A 19,709-nucleotide genomic window follows, 5' to 3' on the forward strand; every position below is an offset into this window, starting at 1 on the left:
GACCCTGCCTCAAAACCAAACCAAACCAAACCGATAACACTGGCATCATACCAGCCTGCACTTTGGGACAGGTGATGGCTGGGGTGGGAAGAAACGTGAAGAGGAAATGAGAACACAGAGAAAACGCTGCAACAAGAAGTCCTCTGGCTTCACTGCAGACAATTGGTTTCTCCTTCGCTCGTTATCTTAAAAACCGGGCTGGTGTAGCAAATCTGACGCAGCACTACGGCTTTTAAGATTTACCTTGATTCGTGATATTACCAAGCAAAGGAATGCAGTAAATTGACCTGCTTCAAACGTAGGTAGAACTGAGAAACGGAAACAGAAAACCATGAAACAGCCCCAGTGTTGCAGTGAAGCTGTGACAGGTCGATGCCTTCCACTCGGGAAGCCCAAGATGGCCGGGCCAGGAACCCGGGAAGCAGCTGAAGTCTCAATTCCCCTCGCCCTAGGCCTGCCTAAGAGAAGTCAGAAGCCGCGCCACGCCCCCTTACATCACCGATAGACGTAATCCGGTTCCGCCGCAAACCTGCCGCAGGCCAAGGCCCCGCCCCGTGTCCCGCCCACCCCAAGCGGGATGGCCGAGCGCCGCACGCGCAGCACGCCGGGACTAGCTAGCGAGCCTCCCAGCAGCCTCTGGGACGGGCGCGGTGCGTAAGTAGCTCGCCGGCGGTGGCCGTTCTCCGTAAGATGGCGGACCGGCGGCGGCAGCGCGCTTCGCAAGACACCGAGGACGAGGAATCTGGTGCTTCGGGCTCAGACAGCGGCGGCTCCCCGTTGCGGGGCGGCGGGAGCTGCAGCGGTAGCGCCGGAGGCGGCGGCAGCGGCTCTCTGCCTTCACAGCGCGGAGGCCGAATCGGGGCCCTTCATTTGCGGCGGGTGGAGAGCGGGGGCGCCAAGAGCGCTGAGGAGTCGGAGTGTGTGAGTGCGCGCAGGCGAGGCGGGGTGGGGTGGGGACCGGGCGGCGAGCCGGCCGGCCGGGGGCGGGGTGTAGGTGATGCTAGGTGTCTGGGAGTTGAGAGTAGATACTGGGACTTTTTTTGTTGTTTTTACGAGAAAAGGGGAGTTATCCCAATGCGAGTTTGCATCCGGAGTTCTAAGGGAAGAAGGATTGGGGGTTTCTGGGAGGATGGCAGAGCCGCTGGGGATGGAAAACGGATGTTTATTAAGAAATCGGGTCTGGAGGGAAGGAGACCAGACCTGCCTTGGCTACTACTTATTAAAGACCAGACCTGCCTTGGCTACTACTTGTCTCCCTCTCCGACCATTTTGTGCTCAGTCTTCAGCTTTTCACCCACATTTCTTTATTGGGCTCCCCACCTCTGGAAATCACAGAACTAACCCATGTCTTCTACTTTCCTTCAGGAGAGTGAAGATGGCATTGAAGGTGATGGTGAGTAGCATCTTTTACCCCATTAGGACAAGAGTTTTTTTTAACATAAACTCAAAAAATTTATTTCCAACTGTAGACATTCTCACACACGGATTTAGGGCCACAGAGTGGCTTTTTGTAGCATAGTGCTTAAGAGCATAGGTTTTAGCAGTGTAGTCTTGTGCAAGTTACTCTGAGTCTGTTTTTCCTTCTGTAAGTGGAGACTATAATTTTATCCACGTTGTAGGTTGATGTCAGAATTAAATGAGACTCTTAGTCTGACCTATAATAAGCAGCCAAAAAATGTTTCTGGGTTTCTGTTTTTCCACATATTTCTGTTTTATTTCAGCTGTTCTCTCGGATTATGAAAGTGCAGAAGACTCAGAAGTGAGTATGACAGGTTTTTTCCTATGGTACAGACCAGAAATGCTTTTAGAAAGTGTACACACCTTCGTTGCAAACGTACCATGACCTCCGTGTTTATCCTCTTGTGTATTCTTCATTTATACTTCTGAGAAAGTGTTACAGAATGTCTTGTTCTCTTTAGACCTAGGGAAAACTTGGGGCATGCCGTCTCAAGCCACAGGTGTTATACTGTTAGTTGACTTCTCTTCTTGTCTGAAGAATATGAGATTCTAAATAAGAGAATGAGTACATCTTGAAGTCCTCTGAAAGATGTTTGACAGTTTGTTTTATGCAGTGTAGGTTAAGAAGCCAGCCAGTTGGATATTTTTTTTGTGGATTTTTTTTTCCAAATCTATCTGAAGACTTTGAAAGGGTAGGATTCTGAATGTTTTGTGTCAAGAGCATCCATCATTTTATAGGTGGGGATTTCTCTGTTTCTAGGAGAGTTTCCTGTCTTTTGGATAAACTACTAGAGATGCCATCAGAATAAATGTTTGTTTTCTGGGTTGTTGAGTGGAGTCCTGAGTTCTGCTAATGGGATTATATACAGGGGGAATTGGATAGTGGATCAAAGATTTTGTCTATAAATTTTTAGAACCGTTACTACATTTTAGAATCTGTTAAGCCCTTGAAGATGGAACAGTGAACACTATAACAAAATTCCTATCTTTAGAGATCTTACAACTTAATAAGGAAGTCAGACAAACATTCAAGCAATTGTACCACTTGCTGATAGAGGATAGCGCTGGGATAGGGCTAAGTAGGGTGTTATAGCTGGACACTGAATCCATCCTAGTCAGTCAGGAAAGATTAAGAGTTGACTGGGTAGAATGTGTTCTAGGCAGAGGGAACAACAGTCAAGAAAGCCCATAGGGGCTGGGAGCACTGGCTCATGCCTGTAATCCCAGCACTTTGGAAGACTGAGGCAGGCGGATCACTTGAGACCAGGAGTTTGAGACCAGCCTGGCCAACATGGTGAAAACCCATCTCTACTAAAAAATAACAAAAATTAGCTGGGTATGGTGATGTATGCCTGTAATTCCAGCTACTTGGGAGTCTGAGACACGAAAATTGTTTGATTCCAGGAGATGGAGGTGGCAGTGAGCTGAAATCATGCCACTGCACTCCTATGTGGGTGACGGAGTGAGACTGTCTTAAAAAGTAAATACATTAAAAAAAAAAGAGGCCAGGCACTGTGGCTCACGCCTGTGATCCCAGCACTTTGGGAGGCCGAGACGGGCGTATCACAAGGTGAGGAGGTGGAGACCATCCTGGCTAACATGGTGAAACCCTGTCTCTACTAAAAATACAAAAAATTAGCCAAGCATGGTGGCGGGCGCCTTGTAGTCCCACCTACTCTGGAGGCTGAGGCAAGAGAATGGCGTGAACCCGGAAGGCGGAGCTTGCAGTGAGCTGAGATCGCACCACTGCACTCCAGCCTGGGTGACAGAGCGAGACTCCGTCTGGAAAAAAAAAAAAAACCATAGGGGTACAAAAAAGTAATAATACTTAGGATGAATAAGATCTAAACCCAGCGCAATGGCTCACACCTGTAATCCCAGCACTGTGGGAGGCCAAGGTGGGCCAGTCACTTGAGGCCAGGAGGTCAAGACCAGCCTGGCCAACTTGGCAAAACTCCATCTCTACTAAAAATACAAAAATTAGCAGGTCGTGGTCACGCATGCCCGTAATTCCAGCTACTCAAGTGGCTGAGGCAGGAGAATCCCTTGACCCTGGGAAGTGGAGGTGGCAGAGAGCCATAATCAACACCACTGTAATCCAGCCCGGGCAACAGAGCAAGACTCTGTCTCAAAAAAATTTAAAAAATAAGAATGACTAAGATCTAGAATTTCATATTTGCAACATGGTGACTACAGTCAACAGTAACTTATTGTATATTTAAAAATAACTATTGGCTGGGCGTGGTGGCTCAAGCCTGTAATCCCAGCACTTTGGGAGGTCGAGGTGGGTGGATCACGAAGTCAAGAGATCGAGACCACCCTGGCCAACATGGTGAAATCCTGTCTCTACCAAAAATACAAAAATTAGCTGGGGTGTGGTGGCGTGCGCCTATGGTCCCAGCTACTCAGGAGGCTGAGGCAGGAGAATCGCTTGAATCTGGGAGGCAGAGGTTGCAGTGAGCCGAGATCCCGCCAGTGTGCTCCAGGCTGGTGACAGGGCAAGACTCCATCTCAAAAAAAAATAAGTGTCAATAAAAGAATGTAATATAATTGATTGTAACAAGGGTAAGTGCTTGAAGTGATCCGTACCCCATTTACTCTTAACATGATTATTACACATTGTATACCTATATAAAAATATCTCATGGGCCGGGCGCAGTGGCTCACACCTGTAATCCCAGCACTTTGGGAGGCTGAGGCGGGTGGATCACCTGCGGTCAGGAGTTCAAGACCAGCCTGGCCAACGTGGCAAAACCCTATCTCTACTGAAAAGAAAAATTAGCGCCGGTTGCGGTGGCTCAAGCCTGTAATCCCAGCACTTTGGGAGGCCAAGGCGGGCGGATCACAAGGTCAGGAGATCGAGACCATCCTGGCTAACACCGTGAAACCCCGTCTCTACTAAAAAAATAAAAAAAACTAGCTGGGCGTGGTGGTGGGTGCCTGTAGTCCCAGCTACTTGGGAGGCTGAGGCAGGAGAATGGCGTGAACCCGGGGGGCGGAGCTTGCAGTGAGCCGAGATCGTGCTGCTGCACTCCAGCCTGGGGCACAGAGCAAGACTCCGTCTCAAAAAAAAACACAACAACAAAAAGAAAAATTAGCTAGGCGTGGTGGCTGGCGCCTGTAATCCCAGTGACCCAGGAGACTGAGGCAGGAGAATTACTTGAACCCAAGAGGTGGAGGTTGCAGTGAGCTAAGATCGTGCCATTGTGCTCCAGCCTGGGCAACAAGAATGAAACTCTGTCTCAAAAAAAAAAATCTCATCTACTGCATAAATATATATACCTTCTATGTACTCACAAAAATTTAAAACTTTCTTTTCTTTTTTTGTTTGAGATGAAGTCTTGCTCTGTAACCCAGACAGGAGTGCAGTGGCGTGATCTTGGCTCACTGCAACCTCCGCCTCCCAGGTTCAAGCAATTTTCCTGGCTCAGCCTCCTGAGTAGCTGGGATTACAGGTGCACACCACCACACCCGGCTAACTTTTGTATTTGTAGTAGAGACGGGGTTTCACCATGTTGGCCAGGCTGGTCATGAACTCGACCTCAGGTGATCCGCCCGCATCATCTTCCCAAAGTACCAGGATTATAGGTGTGAGCCACTGTGCCCAGCCCTCTTTTTTTTTTTTTTTTAAGAAGAGTCAGGGTATCACTCTGTTGCCCAGTCACCCAGGCTGGAGTGCAGTTGTGGGATCACAGCTCACTACAGCCCCCAATTGCTGGCTTCAAACAGTCCTCCTACCTTGACCTCCCAAAGTGCTGAGATTACAAGCATGAGCCGGCATGCCCAGCCAAAAAAAATTAAATTTTTTTTCTTTTTTGAGACAGTGTCACTCTCTTGCCCAGACTGGAGTGCAGTGGCTTGATCTCAGCTCACTGCAACCTCTGCCTCCCAGGTTCAAGCCATTCTCCTGCCTCAGTCTCCCAAGTAGCTGGGATTATAGGTGCATGCCACCACGCCCGCCTGATTTTTGTGTTTTTAGGAGAGACGGGGTTTCACCATGTTGGTCAGGCTGGTCTCGAACTCCTGACCTCAGGTGACCCACCCGCCTTGGCCTCCCAAGGTGCTGGGATTACAGGCATGAGTCACCATGCCCCCCAATTTTTTTTTTTTTCTTTTTATTTTTAGATGGAGTCTCGCTCTGTAGCCAGGCTGGAGTGCAGTGGTACAATGTCGGCTCACTGGAGCCTCCGCCTCCCGGGTTCAAGTGATTCTCCTGCCTCAGTGTCCCGAGTAGCTGGGACTACAGGTGTGCACCACCACACTCAGCTAATTTTTGTATTTTTAGCAGAGATAGGGTTCCATCATGTTGCCTAGGATGGTCTCCATCTCTTGACCTCGTGATCCATCCACCTGGGCCTCCCAAAGTGCTGGGATTACAGGCATGAGCTACTGCGCCTGGCCCAAAATTTTTTTTAAAAAGAGAGAAAGCCCAGATAGAGAAAATAGCGTTTGGGAACTTGGGAGTAGTTAGGTGTGACTGGAGCGTTGTTGGTACAGGATAGGTATTAGAAATAAAGACAAATTGGTGAGCAGGGGCCACCAATTGGTGAGGTGGGACGATTGCTTGAGCCTGGGAGGTGGAGGTTGCAGTGAATCAAGATTGTACCCCTGCACTCCAGCCTGGGCAACAGAATAAGACGCTGTCTCAAAAAAAAAAAAAAAAAAAGTGATGTGATTGGATTTCTTTATTTTTTAAAATTTTTATTTCCTTTTTTTTTTTTCTCTGAGATGGAGTCTCACACTGTCACATGCCCAGGCTGTAGTGCAGTGGTACGATCTCAGCTCACTGCAGCCTCCACCTCCCAGGTACAAGCGATTCTCCTGCCTCAGCCTCCCAGGTAGCCAGGTAGCTGGGACTACAGATGCACGCCACCACACCCAGCTAATTTTTTTTTAATTTTTAGTACAGGTGAGGTTTCACCATGTTGGCCAGGCTGGTCTCGAACTCCTGACCTCAAGTGATACACCTGTCTTGGTCTTTCAGAGTGCTGGGATTACAAGCATGAGCCACTATGCTTTGTCTGATTTAAATTTTAAAGAAGTGTTTTTCAGGCCGGGCGCGGTGGCTCAAGCCTGTAATCCCAGCACTGAGCGAGATGGTGAATCACGAGGTCCAGGAGATCAAGATACATCCTGGCCTAACTGCAGTGAAACCACGTCTCTAAAATACAAAAACTGTGAGTGGCGAGCCTGTAGTCCCAGCTTCTCGGGAGGCTGAGGCAGGAGAATGCGTGAACCGGGGCCGAGGCCTTGCAGTGAGCTGAGATCCTGGCCACTGCACTCCAGCCTGGGCGGCAGAGGCGTGACCTCCGTCAAAAAAGTGTTTTTCAGATCCAGAGAACACTTGCATCAGAAATCAGTGGCCCATTGTGATGGCTCAACCTGTAATCCCAGCACTTTGGGAGGCGGCGGGTGGATCACGAGGTCAGGAGGTCGAGACCATCACAGCTAACATAGGTGGCCCCGTCTCTACTAAAAATACAAAAAACTAGCGGTGGTGAAAGTCCCAACTACTCGAGACTGAAGCGGAGAATGGCTGATGAACCGGGAGAAGCGGAGCTTTGCAGTGAGCGAGATGCGTGCCCTGCCTCCAGCCTGGGCGACAGAAAGCGAGACTCCGTCTCAAAAAAGAAAATCCAATTGGCCATTCTCTACTGAAACAGACTCTTGGGAGGGGCATTGGGACTCAGACATTTATGTATTAAAGAATATCCTAGGTTGGTGCTCTGTACTTTAAAATTTGAGGATTCTTTTACAGCAGTTATTTTGTCTGCAATTAAGAGGAACAAGATCAGAGAAGAAAAGCTAGTTAAGAAAGCTGTTGTAGGTGTCCACTTAAGTACTTAGTGTGGTATGGAGTAGAGTTGTGATATTGAAAATAGAAGTGGACAGAATTCAGAGTTACAAGTGGTTTTGGGATGGGGAATATTTGCAGTACAGCTGCTTTTTGATTCATGGTGTAGTTATATCCCATCCTGGTAAACCCATCATAAGTTCAGAAGTTCAAGACAACTTCTTGGCTAACTTGGAGCAGCAGCTCTCTGTTGCTATCTAGCATCTCAAGGAGTATGATTTCCTTTTTTTTTTCTTTTTCTTTGAGACAGAGTCTCACTCTGTCTTACTCTGTCTGCAGTGGCGTGATCTCAGCTTACTGCAACCTCCGCTGCCTGGATTCAAGCGATTCTCGTGCAGCAGCCTCCCGAGTAGCTGGGACTACAGGTATCCGCCACCATGTCCGGCTAATTTTTTTGTATTTTTAGTAGAGACGGGGTTTCACCGTGTTAGCCAGGATGGTCTCAATCTGCTGACCTCGTGATCCACCTGCCTCAGCCTCCCAAAGTGCTGGGATTACAGGCGTGAGCAACCGCGCCCAGCCTTTTCCTTTTTTTTTTTTTGAGACGGAGTCTTGCTCTGTTGCCCAGGCTGAAGTGAAGTGGCGCAGTCTCCGCTCACTGCAAGCTCCACTCCCTGAGTTCAAGCCATTCTTCTGCCTCAGCCTCCCGAGTAGCTGGGACTACAAGCGCCCACACCACGTCTGGCTGATTTTTTTTGTATTTTTAGTAGAGACAGGGTTTCACCGTGTTTGCCAGGATGGTCTCGATCGCCTGACCTCATAATCTGCCCTCCTTAGCCTCCCAAAGTGCTGGGATGACAGGCGTGAGCCACTGCGTCTGGCCATCTTTTTTATTTTTTAAAAAATATTTTAAGGCCAGGCGCGGTGGCTCAAGCCTGTCATCCCAGCACTTTGGGAGGCCGAGGCGGGCGGATCACGAGGTCAGGAGATTGAGACCATCCTGGCTAACACGGTGAAACTCCGTCTCTACTAAAAAATACAAAAAACTAGCCGGGTGAGGTGGCGGGCGCCTGTAGTCCCAGCTACTCAGGAGGCTGAGGCAGGGGAATGGCGGGAACCCGGGAGGCGGAGCTTGCAGTGAGCTGAGATCCGGCCACAGCACTCCAGTCTGGGCGACAGAGCAAGACTCAGTCTCAAAAAAAAAAAAAAAAAAATTTTAAATAGAGATGGGGTCTCTCTATGTTGTCCAGGCTGGTCTTGAACTCCTGGGCTCAAGGGGTCCTCCCACCTTAGCCTCCCAAAGTTCTGGGATTACTTGTGTGGTGAGCCACTGCACCCAGCTGAGAAGTACAGTTTCTACTGAATGTTTATGGCTTTCACGTCACCATAAAGTCAAAATTATAAGTTGAACCATCATACATCAGGACTGTCTGTAGTCACTAGAGATTGGAAATGCTGGAAAAAGTGACAGGCAGTATGGAGTGTTCATTTAGTTTTGGGGATTGTGAATTTATAACAGCTTACCATTCTATATGTAAAGGAGTTCGGATGTTATCCTAATGGCAAGGAAAGAAGTACCATTGAAGGCTTAAATGTGGAGGATGAATTGTGGGTGAGGCACAGAGGAAGACTAGAGGCAGAAGAGCTGTTTAGAGGTTGTTAGGATAGTCCAAGGAGCATGACGATGGTGTCCTAAAGAAGGTTCATACTTGTGGGAATGGCAAGATGTGGACAGATGAGAGAGAGATTCTAGTGTTACTAACAACCCCTTCATTGATTGAATGTGGAACCTGAATTAAGGAGTCAAAGGAGGCCAGGCACCGTGGCTCATGCCTATAATCACAGCACGTTGGAAGGCTGAGGCAGGTAGATTGCTTGAGCCTAGGAGCCTGAGACCCACCTGGGCAACGTGGAAAAATCCCGTCTCTACAAAAGAAAAGTAGGAAACAAGATTATCCGGTCTTGCTGGTGCAGGCCTGTGGTCCCAGCTGCTGAGGAGGTTCAGGCAGGAGGATCATCTAAGCCCAGGGAGGTCAGAGCTGTAGAACTATGATCACTCCACAGCACTCCAGCCTGGACAACAAAGTGAGACCCTGACTCAGAAAAAGAAAAAGGAGTCAAAGGAATGTGCAGGTTGATGAACTGTTAAGGAAGGGACAGCAGGAAAATTCTGAAAGGACAGTGGTGGGTTAGGTTTTGGATGTTTTGAGATTGAGAAGGTGTGGGACTTTTAGGTGGTGATATCTGGTAAACAGCTTTTGATTCTTAATTGCTCATACCTTTCTGAGTTTTCATTTCATTTTTGAGTTTTTCCAATTCTGATTGATGTTCTTTCATGCCTTATATGATTTTCTTAATGTCTTTTTAGCTCATTTTGAAATAGAAGTTGCGATTTTGAAAAAATATGTGGATATCTTTCTGGCATGCTTTCATTGTCTGTAGGAATGCTATTTTTTTTCTTCTTATAACTTTATACGAGATTTAACTTCTATGTTTTCTGTTCATTTTTATGTAACGTTAATTTTCCTGGTCTTTTAGAAGGAAGCATGATTTAGAGTAACTTCTTCTAACTTCACAGAGCTCCTTCTTCTGTTGTTTTTCTGTGGTGGTGAGAAATATGGTGACTTGCTTTCTGAGGTTTGTTGCTTTTGTTCCCTTTCCCAGCTTGTTCTGGACCATCCCTGTCCTACTGAATTTGGTTCTGCTCTCAACAGTTTCTCTTCTAGGAACTCCCTTCTAGGACAGTGTAGGGCTCTGTCCCAGAAGGGAGCCCTGGCAGGCAGGTCAGCTTCATCCCTTCAGACCTTTTTTTTTTTTTTTTTTTGAGATGGAGTCTCACTGTGTCACCCAGGCTGGAGTGCAGTGGCGCAATCTCAGCTCACCGCAACCTCTGTCTCCCAGGTTTAAGCGATTTTCCTGCCTTAGCCTCCCCAGTAGCTGGGTCCTCGTGTGCCACCATGCCCGGCTAATTTTTGTATTTTTAGTAGAGATGAGGTTTCACCATGTTTTCCTGGCTGGTCTCAAACTCCTGACTCAGATGATCCACCCACCTCGGCCTCCCAAAGTGCTGGGATTACAGGCGTGAACCACCGTGTCCAGCCAGACCTTTTGACCACAGGGCCCTTACAGTCCCTTGGTAGAACCCTTGCTAGTTTTTGTTGTTGTTTTTTTTTTTTTTTAGACGCCAGACTGGAGTTCTGTCACCAGACTGGAGTTCAGTGGCGTGATCTCTGCTGACTGCAACCTCCACCTCCCGGGTTCAAGTGATTCTCCTGCCTCGGCCTCCCAAGTAGCTGTGATTATAGGCACATGCCACCACACCCAGCTAATTTTTGTATTGTTTTAGTAGAGATGGGGTTTCACCATGTTGGCCAGAATGGTCTCGAACTTCTGACCTCATGATTTACCCACCTCAGCCTCCCAAAGTGATGGGATTACAGGCATGAGACACCGCGCCTGGCCCCCTTACTAGTTTTAAGTACAGTTCTCAGTTTTCACAGTTGTACTTTCCCTTGATTACCTGTTGATTATTTCAGTGTTCTCCTGTTCTCAGGTCCATTTGCTTTCTCTGCTTTCTCCTGCGTGGACACCAATACTGTACAGGTCCTATAGCTGTTGGTGGTTTGTTATGCACTTACATTTTGGGTCTTGGGGGATACCTGGTAACTTAGCTTGTTGCAGTGTTGTCTGAAGGTTTTGGTTTCTTTTTTGTTTTTTGAGACAGAGTTTTGCTGTCGCCCAGGCTGGAATGCAATGGCTCACTGCAGTCTTTGCCTCCCAGGTTCAAGCTATTCTCATATCTCAGCCTCCTACGTAGCTGGGATTACAGGTGCGTGCCACTATGCCTGGCTAATTTTTGTATTTTTAGTAGAGACGTAGTTTTACCATGTTGGCCAGGCTGGTCTCGAACTCCTGGCTTCAGGTGATCCACCCACCTCGGCTTCCCAAAGTGTTGAGATTACGGGCGTGAGCCACTGTGCCTGGCCAAGGTTTGGTTTGGATCTTGGTTTTGCTGTCCAGAGCTCTCATTCCATGTGGAGATTTGAAGACAGATAAAACTGTGCCACTGCCATTTTCTGAGAGTCTTCCAAGAATTCTTTTTTTTTTTTTTTTTTTTGGAAATGGGTCTCCTTATTTTGCCCAAGCTGGGCTTGAACTTGAACTTACAATCCTCCGACATCAGCCTCCTGAATAGCTCAGACAATAGGTTCATGCCACTGTGCCTGGCCAAAAAAAACTTGTTAAAGAAACTTGACTGAGGGAAGGAGAAAGAGATGGTAGTTGGAAAGGTTGCTTTGAGATCAAGAGGTGATTTAGTTGCTTTTTAAAAAGTTAGGAGAGTCTCAAATATGGTCAAAGATTGAAGAAAAGATAAAGGGGGGAAAAAAGGGAATAGATAATAATATTGAGTACTGGTATTTTTGACTGAATATATGAGAAGAAGTAGGAACCAGACAAAACAGGCATCTTCCATTGTAATTACAGAGAAGTGGGAAGGAAAGGTATGTGCAAAGGAAGATTAGAAAGGGAAAAGGCGGGTGTGGTGGCTCACGCCTGTAATCCCAGCACTTTGGGAGGCCGAGGCACGAGGTCAGGAGATCGAGACCATCTTGGCTAACATGGTGAAACCCCGTCTCTACTAAAAATACAAAAAAATTAGCCAAGCGTGGTGGTGGGCACTCGAGCCTGGGTGACAGCGTGAGACTCCATCTCAAAAAAAAAAAAGGGGGCGGGGAGACAAACGAGGGAATAGATAACAATATTAAGTAAGCACTGGTATTCTTGACTGAGTACGTGAGAAGATGTAGGAACCAGACAAGAGAAGTATCTTCCATTGTAATTAAAAGTGGGAAGGAAAGGTATGTGCAAAGGAAGTTAGCATTCCCTTCTGTGCTTTGTTTTTGTGAAACAGAAGGATAGAGCAAGCCAGGCACTGTGACTCACACCTGTAATCCAAGCACTTTGGGAGGCCAAGGCAGGAGGATTGCTTGAGCCCAGGAGTTTGAGACCAATCTGGGCAATAAAGTGAGACCCTCTCTCTACCAAAAAATTAGCCTGGTGCAGTGATGTGTGCCTATATCCCAGCTACTTGGGAGCTTGGAGTGGGAGGATCCCTTGAGCCTGGGAGGTTGAGGCCACAGCGAGCTATGATGGCACCACTGCACTCCAGCCTGGGTAACAATGTGAGACTCTCGAAAAAAACAAAAGAATGACATCTTCAAAAAGAGTGTGTGTGCATGCATGTGTGTGCGTGCGTATGTGTTTAACCCCCTTTGGCAATGGAGTAGTCTGTTGTAGGCCTGGAGAAAGCAGACATTTGAATTGATCCAGTTCCAGGCATGTGAGAGTGGCAGGAGAATTGGGATATTACTAGTAGTGATTGAAATGAATGAACTGTGGAGTCTAGAGAGAGAAGAAAGTGAATGTGAGAAAGGACTGATAGATAGGCAGAAGTTAGAAGGATCAAGGTAATGGACATATTAAGAAATTAGAGACGAGAGAGTTAGGAAACAACTAGGAATAAGAAGCATTTTTTTAAAAACTGATTTATTGTGACTAGGTGCTGTGGCTCATGCCTGTAATCCCAGCACTTTGGGAGGCTAAGGTGGGTGGGTCACGGGGTCAGGAGATCGAGATCATCCTGGTTAACATGGTGAAACCCCATCTCTACTAAAAATACAAAAAAATTAGCAGGGCGTGGTGGCGGGCGCCTGTAGTCCCAGCTACTTGGGAGGCTGAGGCTGGAGTATGGTGTGAACCCAGGAGGCGGAGCTTGCAGTGAACCAAGATGGTGCCACTACACTCCAGCCTGGGTGACAGGGCGAGACTCCTTCTCCAAAAAAAAAAAAAAAAAAAAAAAAAAAAACAAAAAAACTGCTTTATTGAGATACAATTCACATAATGTACAGTTCATTTATTTATAAAGTGCGTAATTTAGCCAGGTGCGTGCCTGTACTCAGCTACTTAGGCTGAGGCAGGAGGAATGGGTGGCCCAGGAGTTCGAGACCGGCCTGGGCAATGTAGTGAGACCTTATCTCTTTTTATTTGTTTGTTTGTTTATTTTTGAGACAGAGTCTTGCTCTGTCACCCAGTCTGGAGTGCAGTGGCACAATCTTGGCTCACTGCAACTTGAGCCTCTGGGCTTCAAGTGATTTTCGTTGGTCAGCTTCCCGGGTAGCTGGGGCTACAGGCATATGCCATATGCCAGGCTAATTTTTAGTATTTTTAGTAGAGATGGAATTTCGTCGTTTTCGCCGATCTGGTCTCAAACTCCTAGCCTCAAGTGATCTGCCTGCCTCAGCTTCCCAAAGTTCTGGGATTACAGGCATAAGTCACCACGCCTGGCCCGTAAGACCTTATCTCTATAAAAAATAAAAAATTTAGCCAGGTGTGGTGGCATGCACCTGTGGTCCCAGCTACTTGGCAAGCTGAGGCAGGAGAATTGTTTGCGCCCAGGAGGTCAAGGCTGCAGGGAGCTGTGATCACGCCACTGCACTCCAGCTTGAGTAACAGAGTAAGACCCTCATCTCAAAAAAAAAAAAAAAAAAAGGAAGAAACCCAGTTATCCCATCCTTCCTGTAGCCTTAAGCAACCGCAAATCTACTTTCTGTCTCTGTTGATTTTCCGAAGGCCTTTCATATGAATGGAATTATGTAATATGTAGATTTATGTGTCTGTCTTCTTTCAGTATAGTGTTTTCATCTGACTTGTAGCATGTGTCAGTATTTCATTCCTTCTTTCTTCCTCCCCACCCCAGCTTTATTGAGGTATAACTCACAAATAAAAATTGTGTACATTTAACACATACAGTGTGGTATCTTGATACATGTGTACCTTTTGGAGTACCACAGTTAAGCTAATTAACATGTCTGTCACTTCACATAATTAACCTTTTTGTATGTGTGTGATGAGAACACTGAAGAGCTACTCTTTCAGCACATTTCAAGTTTACAATATGTTATTTATTTTTATTTTACATAGTTTAAAAAGAGACAGAACCTTTGTCACCCAAGCTGGAGTTCAGTGATGCAGTTACAGCTCACTGCAACCTGAAACTCCTGGGCTTAAGCGATCCTCCCATCTCAGCCTCCTCGATAGCTGGGACTACAGGCGTGCACTACCATGCCCAGCTAATTTTTTTTTTTTTTTTGAGATGGAGTCTTGCTCTGTCGCCCAGGCTGGAGTGCAGTGGCGCGATCTCAGCTCACTGCAAGCTCCGCCTCCTGGGTTCATGCCATTCTCCTGCCTCAGCCTCCCGAGTAAATGGGACTACAGGCGCCCGCCACCACGCCTGGCTAATTTTTTTTGTATTTTTAGTAGAGACAGGGTTACACCGTGTTAGCCAGGATGGTCTCTATCTCCTGACTTTGTGATCCGCCCGTCTTGGCCTCTTAAAGTGCTGGGATTACAGACGTGAGCCACCGTGCCCGGCCTCACCCAGCTAATTTTGAAATTTTTTGTAGAGGCAAAGAATCGCTGTATTGCCCAGGCTGGTCTTGAACTCAGCTTCAAGCAATCTTTTAGCCTCAGCTTCCCAAAGTATTAGGATTACAGGCATGAGTCACCATGCCTGGCCAAGTATGCGGTACGTTATTATTATTATTATTTTAGACGGAGTCTTGCTTTGAGTGCGGTGGTGCAGTCTTGGCTTACTGCAACCCCTGCCTCCCAGGTTCAAGCAATTCTCCTGCATCAGCCTCCTGAGTAGCTGGGATTACAGGCGCCCGCCACCACGCCCAGCCAATTTTTGTATTTTTGGAGAGACAGGGTTTCACCATGTTGGCCAGGCTGGTCTTGAACTCCTGACCTCATGATCTGCCTACCTTGGCCTCCCAAAGTGCTGGGATTACAGGTGTGAGCCACCATGCCTGGCCAGTACGTTATTATTAACTGTGGTTACCATGCTGTACGTTAGGTCTCCAGAACTTATAACTGAAATTTTATATCCTTTTACCATGATCTTCTCATTTTCCCTACCCTTAAGCCCCAGACACCCCCTTCCTACTCTGTTTCTATGAGTTTGATTTGAGATCATGTGATAGTTATCTTTCTGTGTCTAGTTTATTTTACTTAGCATAGTTCTCTCTAGGTTCATCCATTTGTTGTCACAAATGGCAAAATTTCCTTTTTTAGGACAGAATTATATTCCATTATTTGTGTGTTCCACATTTTCTTTATCCATTCACCCATGAACAGACAGGAGTTATTTCCATATCTTATTTCCATCTTTTGATTATGAATAATTTGTCTACAAACATTAGTGTACATGTTTTTTTTTTTTTTTTTTTTTTTGAGACGGAGTCTCGCTCTGCCGCCCAGGCTGGAGTGCAGTGGCCGGATCTCAGCTCACTGCAAGCCTCCGGCCTCCCGGGTTCCCGCCATTCTCCTGCCTCAGCCTCCGAGTAGCTGGGACTGCAGGCACCGCCACCTCGCCCGGCTAGTTTTGTATTTCTTAATAGAGAGGCGGGGTTTCGCACAGTGATTTAGCCAGGATGGTCTCGATCTCTGACCTGTGATCCGCCCGTCTCGGCCTCTAAGTGCTGGGATTACAGGCAGGCCACACGCCCGGCCAGTGTGTACACGTTTTGTGGGGACATATGTTTTCACTTCTCTTTGTGTACCTAGGAATGGAATTGCTGAGTCATGTGGTAACTCTGTAATCATTTGAGGAACTAGAACCACCATACTGTTTCCAAGGTGCTGCACCATTTTACATGACTAACAACAGTATATGAGGGTTCCAGTTTTTTTTTTTTTTTTTTTTTTGAGACGGAGTCTCGCTCTGTCGCCCAGGCTGGAGTGCAGTAGCGTGATCTTGGCTCACTGCAAGCTCCGCCTCCCGGGTTCACGCCATTCTCCTGCCTCAGCCTCCCGAGTAGCTGGGACTACAGGCGCCCGCCACAGCACCCGGCTAATTTTTTGTATTTTTAGTAGAGACGGGGTTTCACCGTGTTAGCCAGGATGGTCTCGATCTCCTGACCTCGTGATCCACCTGCCTCGGCCTCCCAAAGTGCTGGGATTACAGGCGTGAGCCACCGCCCCCGGCGAGGGTTCCAGTTTCTCCATATCCTTAACAGCACTTGTGTTATTTACCCAGGTGCATGCCTGTACTCTCAGCTACTCAAGAGGCTGTGGCAGGAGGATTTCTTGGGCCCAGGAGTTCGAGACAAGCTTGGGCAACATAGAGAGATCTGTCTAAAACTTTTTTTTGCCAGGCACGGTGGCTCATGCCTGTAATCCCAGCACTTTGAGAGGCAGAGTCAGATGGATCATTTGAGATCAGGAGTTCGAGACCAGCCTTGCCAACATGGCGAAACCCTGTCTCTGCTAAAAATGCAAAAATTAGCCAGGCATTGTGGCACGCACCTGTAATCCCTGCTACTCAGGAGGCTGAGGCATAAGAATCACTTGAACCTGGGAGGTAGAGGTTGGAGTGAGCCGATTTGATTCTAGGTATCCTATTAGGTATGAGATATTCTCTCATTTTGATTTGCATTTCCCTGATGACTAATGATGCTGAGTGTTTTTTTCTGGTGCTTATTGGCCATTTTTGTATCTTCCTGGGAGAAATGACTATTCAGATACCTAGGCCATTTTTTTTTAAATTTATTTTTAATTATTGTTTTTATATTTTTAGAGACAAGGTCTTGCTGTATTATCCAGAGTGGTCTCAAACTCCCGGGCTCATGCAGTCTTCCCACCTCAGCCTCCTCAGTAGTTGGGACTATAGGCGTCAGCCACCACACTCGACCTTTGCCCCAAGTAGCTGAGATTACAGGTGTGCACCACCACGCCCAGCTAATTTTTGTATTTTTAGTAGAGACGAAGTTTTGCCACGTTGGCCAGGCTCGTCTTGAACTCCTAACCTCAGGTGATCTGCCCACGTCGGCCTCCCAAAGTGCTAGATTACAGGTGTGAGCCACTGCGCCTGGCTTTTTTTTTTTTTTTTTTTTTTTTTGAGACGGAGTTTCACGTTTCACTCTTGTTGCCCAGGCTGGAGTGCAATGGCGTGATCTCAGCTCACCGCAACCTCTGCCTCCCAAGTAGGCGCCACCAGGCTTGGATTTTTTTTTTTTTTTTTTGAGATGGAGTCTCGCTCTGTCCCCCAGGCGCAATCTGGTGTGATCTCCGCTCACTGCAAGCTCCGCCTCCTGGGTTCATGCCATTCTCCTGCCTCAGCCTCCTGAGTAGCTGGGACTACAGGCGCCCGCCACTGTGCCCAGCTAATTTTTTGTATTTTTAGTAGGGACAGGGTTTCACCGTGGTCTCGATCTCCTGACCTTGTGATCCGCCCACTTCGGCCTCCCAAAGTGCTGGGATTACAGGCATGAGGATAATTTTTTTTGTATTTTTAGTAGAGATAGGGTTTCTCCATGTTGGTCAGGCTGGTCTCGAACTCCCAGCTTCAGGTGATCTGCCCGCCTCGGCCTTCCAAAGTGCTGGGATTACAGGCGTGAGCCACCGTGCCTGGCCCCTTTTTTTTTTTAAATTGAGATTTAAGAGTTCTCTATATATTCTGTATTCTAGATGTAAGTCCCTTATCAGATATGATTTGAAAATATGTGTTCCCTTTCTCTGGATTGTTCACTTTCTTTATAGTGTTCTTTCAAGCACGAAGATTTTATTTTTAATGAAGCCTGTTTTATGTTTTTCCTTTTGTTGCAGATGCTTTTGGTGTTAGGTATCTAAGAATCATTGAGAGTCATGAGTATTTACTCCTATGTTTTCTTCTAAGAGTTTTATAGTTTCAACTCTTGAATTTAGCTATTTGATTCATTTTGAGTTAGTTTTTATATGTGGGGTAAAGTAAGGGTCTAACTTCATTCTTTTGCATGTGACGATTTTGGTCAAGGACTGGGGTATTTATACGTAAGGTTTTGTTTGTTTTGTTTTTTTTGAGGTGGAGTCTTATTCTGTCATCCAGGCTGGAGTTCAGTTGCGCTTTCTTGGCTCACTGCAACCTCTGTCTCCCGGGTTCAAGTGATTTTCCTGCCTCAGCCTCCCAGGGAGCTAGGATTACAGGCATGAGCCACCATGCTCAGCTAATTATATATTTTTTTTAAATTTTTTTATTTTTTATTTTTTGAGACGGAGTCTCGCTCTGTCGCCCAGGCTGGAGTGCAGTGGCCAGATCTCAGCTCACTGCAAGCTCCGCCTCCTGGGTTCACGCCATTCTCCTGCCTCAGCCTCCCAAGTAGCTGGGACTACAGGCGCCCACCACCTCGCTGGGCTAGTTTTTTGTACTTTTTAGTAGAGACGGGGTTTCACCGTATTAACCAGGATGGTCTCGATCTCCTGACCTCGTGATCTGCCCATCTCGGCCTCCCAAAGTGCTGGGATTACAGGCCTGAGCCACCGCGCCCGGCCTCAGCTAATTATATTTAAGGTTTTGAAAGTGGAGCAGTTTTACTTATAATAAAGCATAGCAGTTCTAGGTAAAACTGGTTTGGAGTACAGCCATGGAAATGGATGGCTGATGTGCAGGTGAAGACTGACCTCAGTGCTAAAGTCTTCTAGTCAGCGACAGGTAGGCCTGTGGCCTCGGAGGAGCCAGGGTTTATTAAAATGAGGCTACAAGAGTTAGATCTAGGCCGGGCGCGGTGGCTCAAGCCTGTAATCCCAGCACTTTGGGAGGCCGAGACGGGCGGATCACGAGGTCAGGAGATCGAGACCATCCTGGCTAACACAGTGAAACCCCGTCTCTACTAAAAATACAAAAAATTAGCCGGGCGTGGTGGCGGCGCCTGTAGTCCCAGCTACTCGGGAGGCTGAGGCAGGAGAATGGCGTAAACCCGGGAGGCGGAGCTTGCAGTGAAACCGGGCTCAGCAGCCCTGCACTCAAAGCTATCAAAACCCGGAAGGCGCGGTGGCTCAAGCCTGTAATCCCAGCAGCTGGGAGGCCGAGGCAGGCGGATCCGCGAGTCAGGAGATCGAGACCATCCCACAGCTAGCGGGTGAAACCCGTCTCTACTAAAAATACAAAAACAGCGGAGGCCAGTGGCGCCTGTAGTCCCAGCTACTGGGAGGCTGAGGCAGAGAAGAATGCGTGAGCCGGGGCTGGAGCTTGCAGTGAGCTGAGATCCAGGCCACCTTGCCTCCAGCCTGGGCTGACAGAGGCCAGACTCAGTCTCAAAAAAAAAAAAAAAAAAAAAAAAAAAAAAAAAAAAACAGAGTTAGATCTGGAAGAGACATTTAGAATAAGGATACCAACCCCATCTCTTAGTCTGAAATATGTGGGAAGTGGAAGAATAAACTAAAACTTCTGTATTAGAATGTTTCAAAGGAAGCAGTTCCTTCAGTTCCTTCAGGGTAGAGCTAGTAAGAATTGGAAAGAGTACACTGAAGTGGTGGGTGATGTAGGGGAGTTTGTCTCCTCTGGAAAAGAGTTTTGATGACATCCCTTTGCCAAAGTAGTGTGACCGTGTGGTAGCACCTTGGCTTCAGTTAGACTAAGCTT

At 47.2% G+C, this 19,709-nt stretch overlaps 1 protein-coding gene across 3 annotated transcripts in view; it reads left to right on the plus strand.

The window, feature by feature from the left end:
* The first annotated feature begins 508 nt into the window (after positions 1–508).
* Positions 509–19,709, plus strand: part of CASC3 (CASC3 exon junction complex subunit) — a 36,617-nt gene continuing 17,416 nt past the window's right edge. For all 3 annotated transcript variants that reach the window (XR_639183.3, XM_003912963.3, XM_009190544.3), the window contains exons 1-3: positions 509–921; positions 1,366–1,393; positions 1,722–1,759. Coding sequence is in view for 2 of the 3 variants with exons in the window: in XM_003912963.3 (XP_003913012.2) it covers positions 691–921; positions 1,366–1,393; positions 1,722–1,759 (297 nt within the window). In the remaining variant the exon portion in view is untranslated. The remainder of the gene's footprint in view (positions 922–1,365; positions 1,394–1,721; positions 1,760–19,709) is intronic.

Source organism: Papio anubis, chromosome 17, assembly GCF_008728515.1.
Source record: "Papio anubis isolate 15944 chromosome 17, Panubis1.0, whole genome shotgun sequence".
Classification (NCBI taxonomy): Eukaryota; Metazoa; Chordata; class Mammalia; order Primates; family Cercopithecidae; genus Papio; species Papio anubis.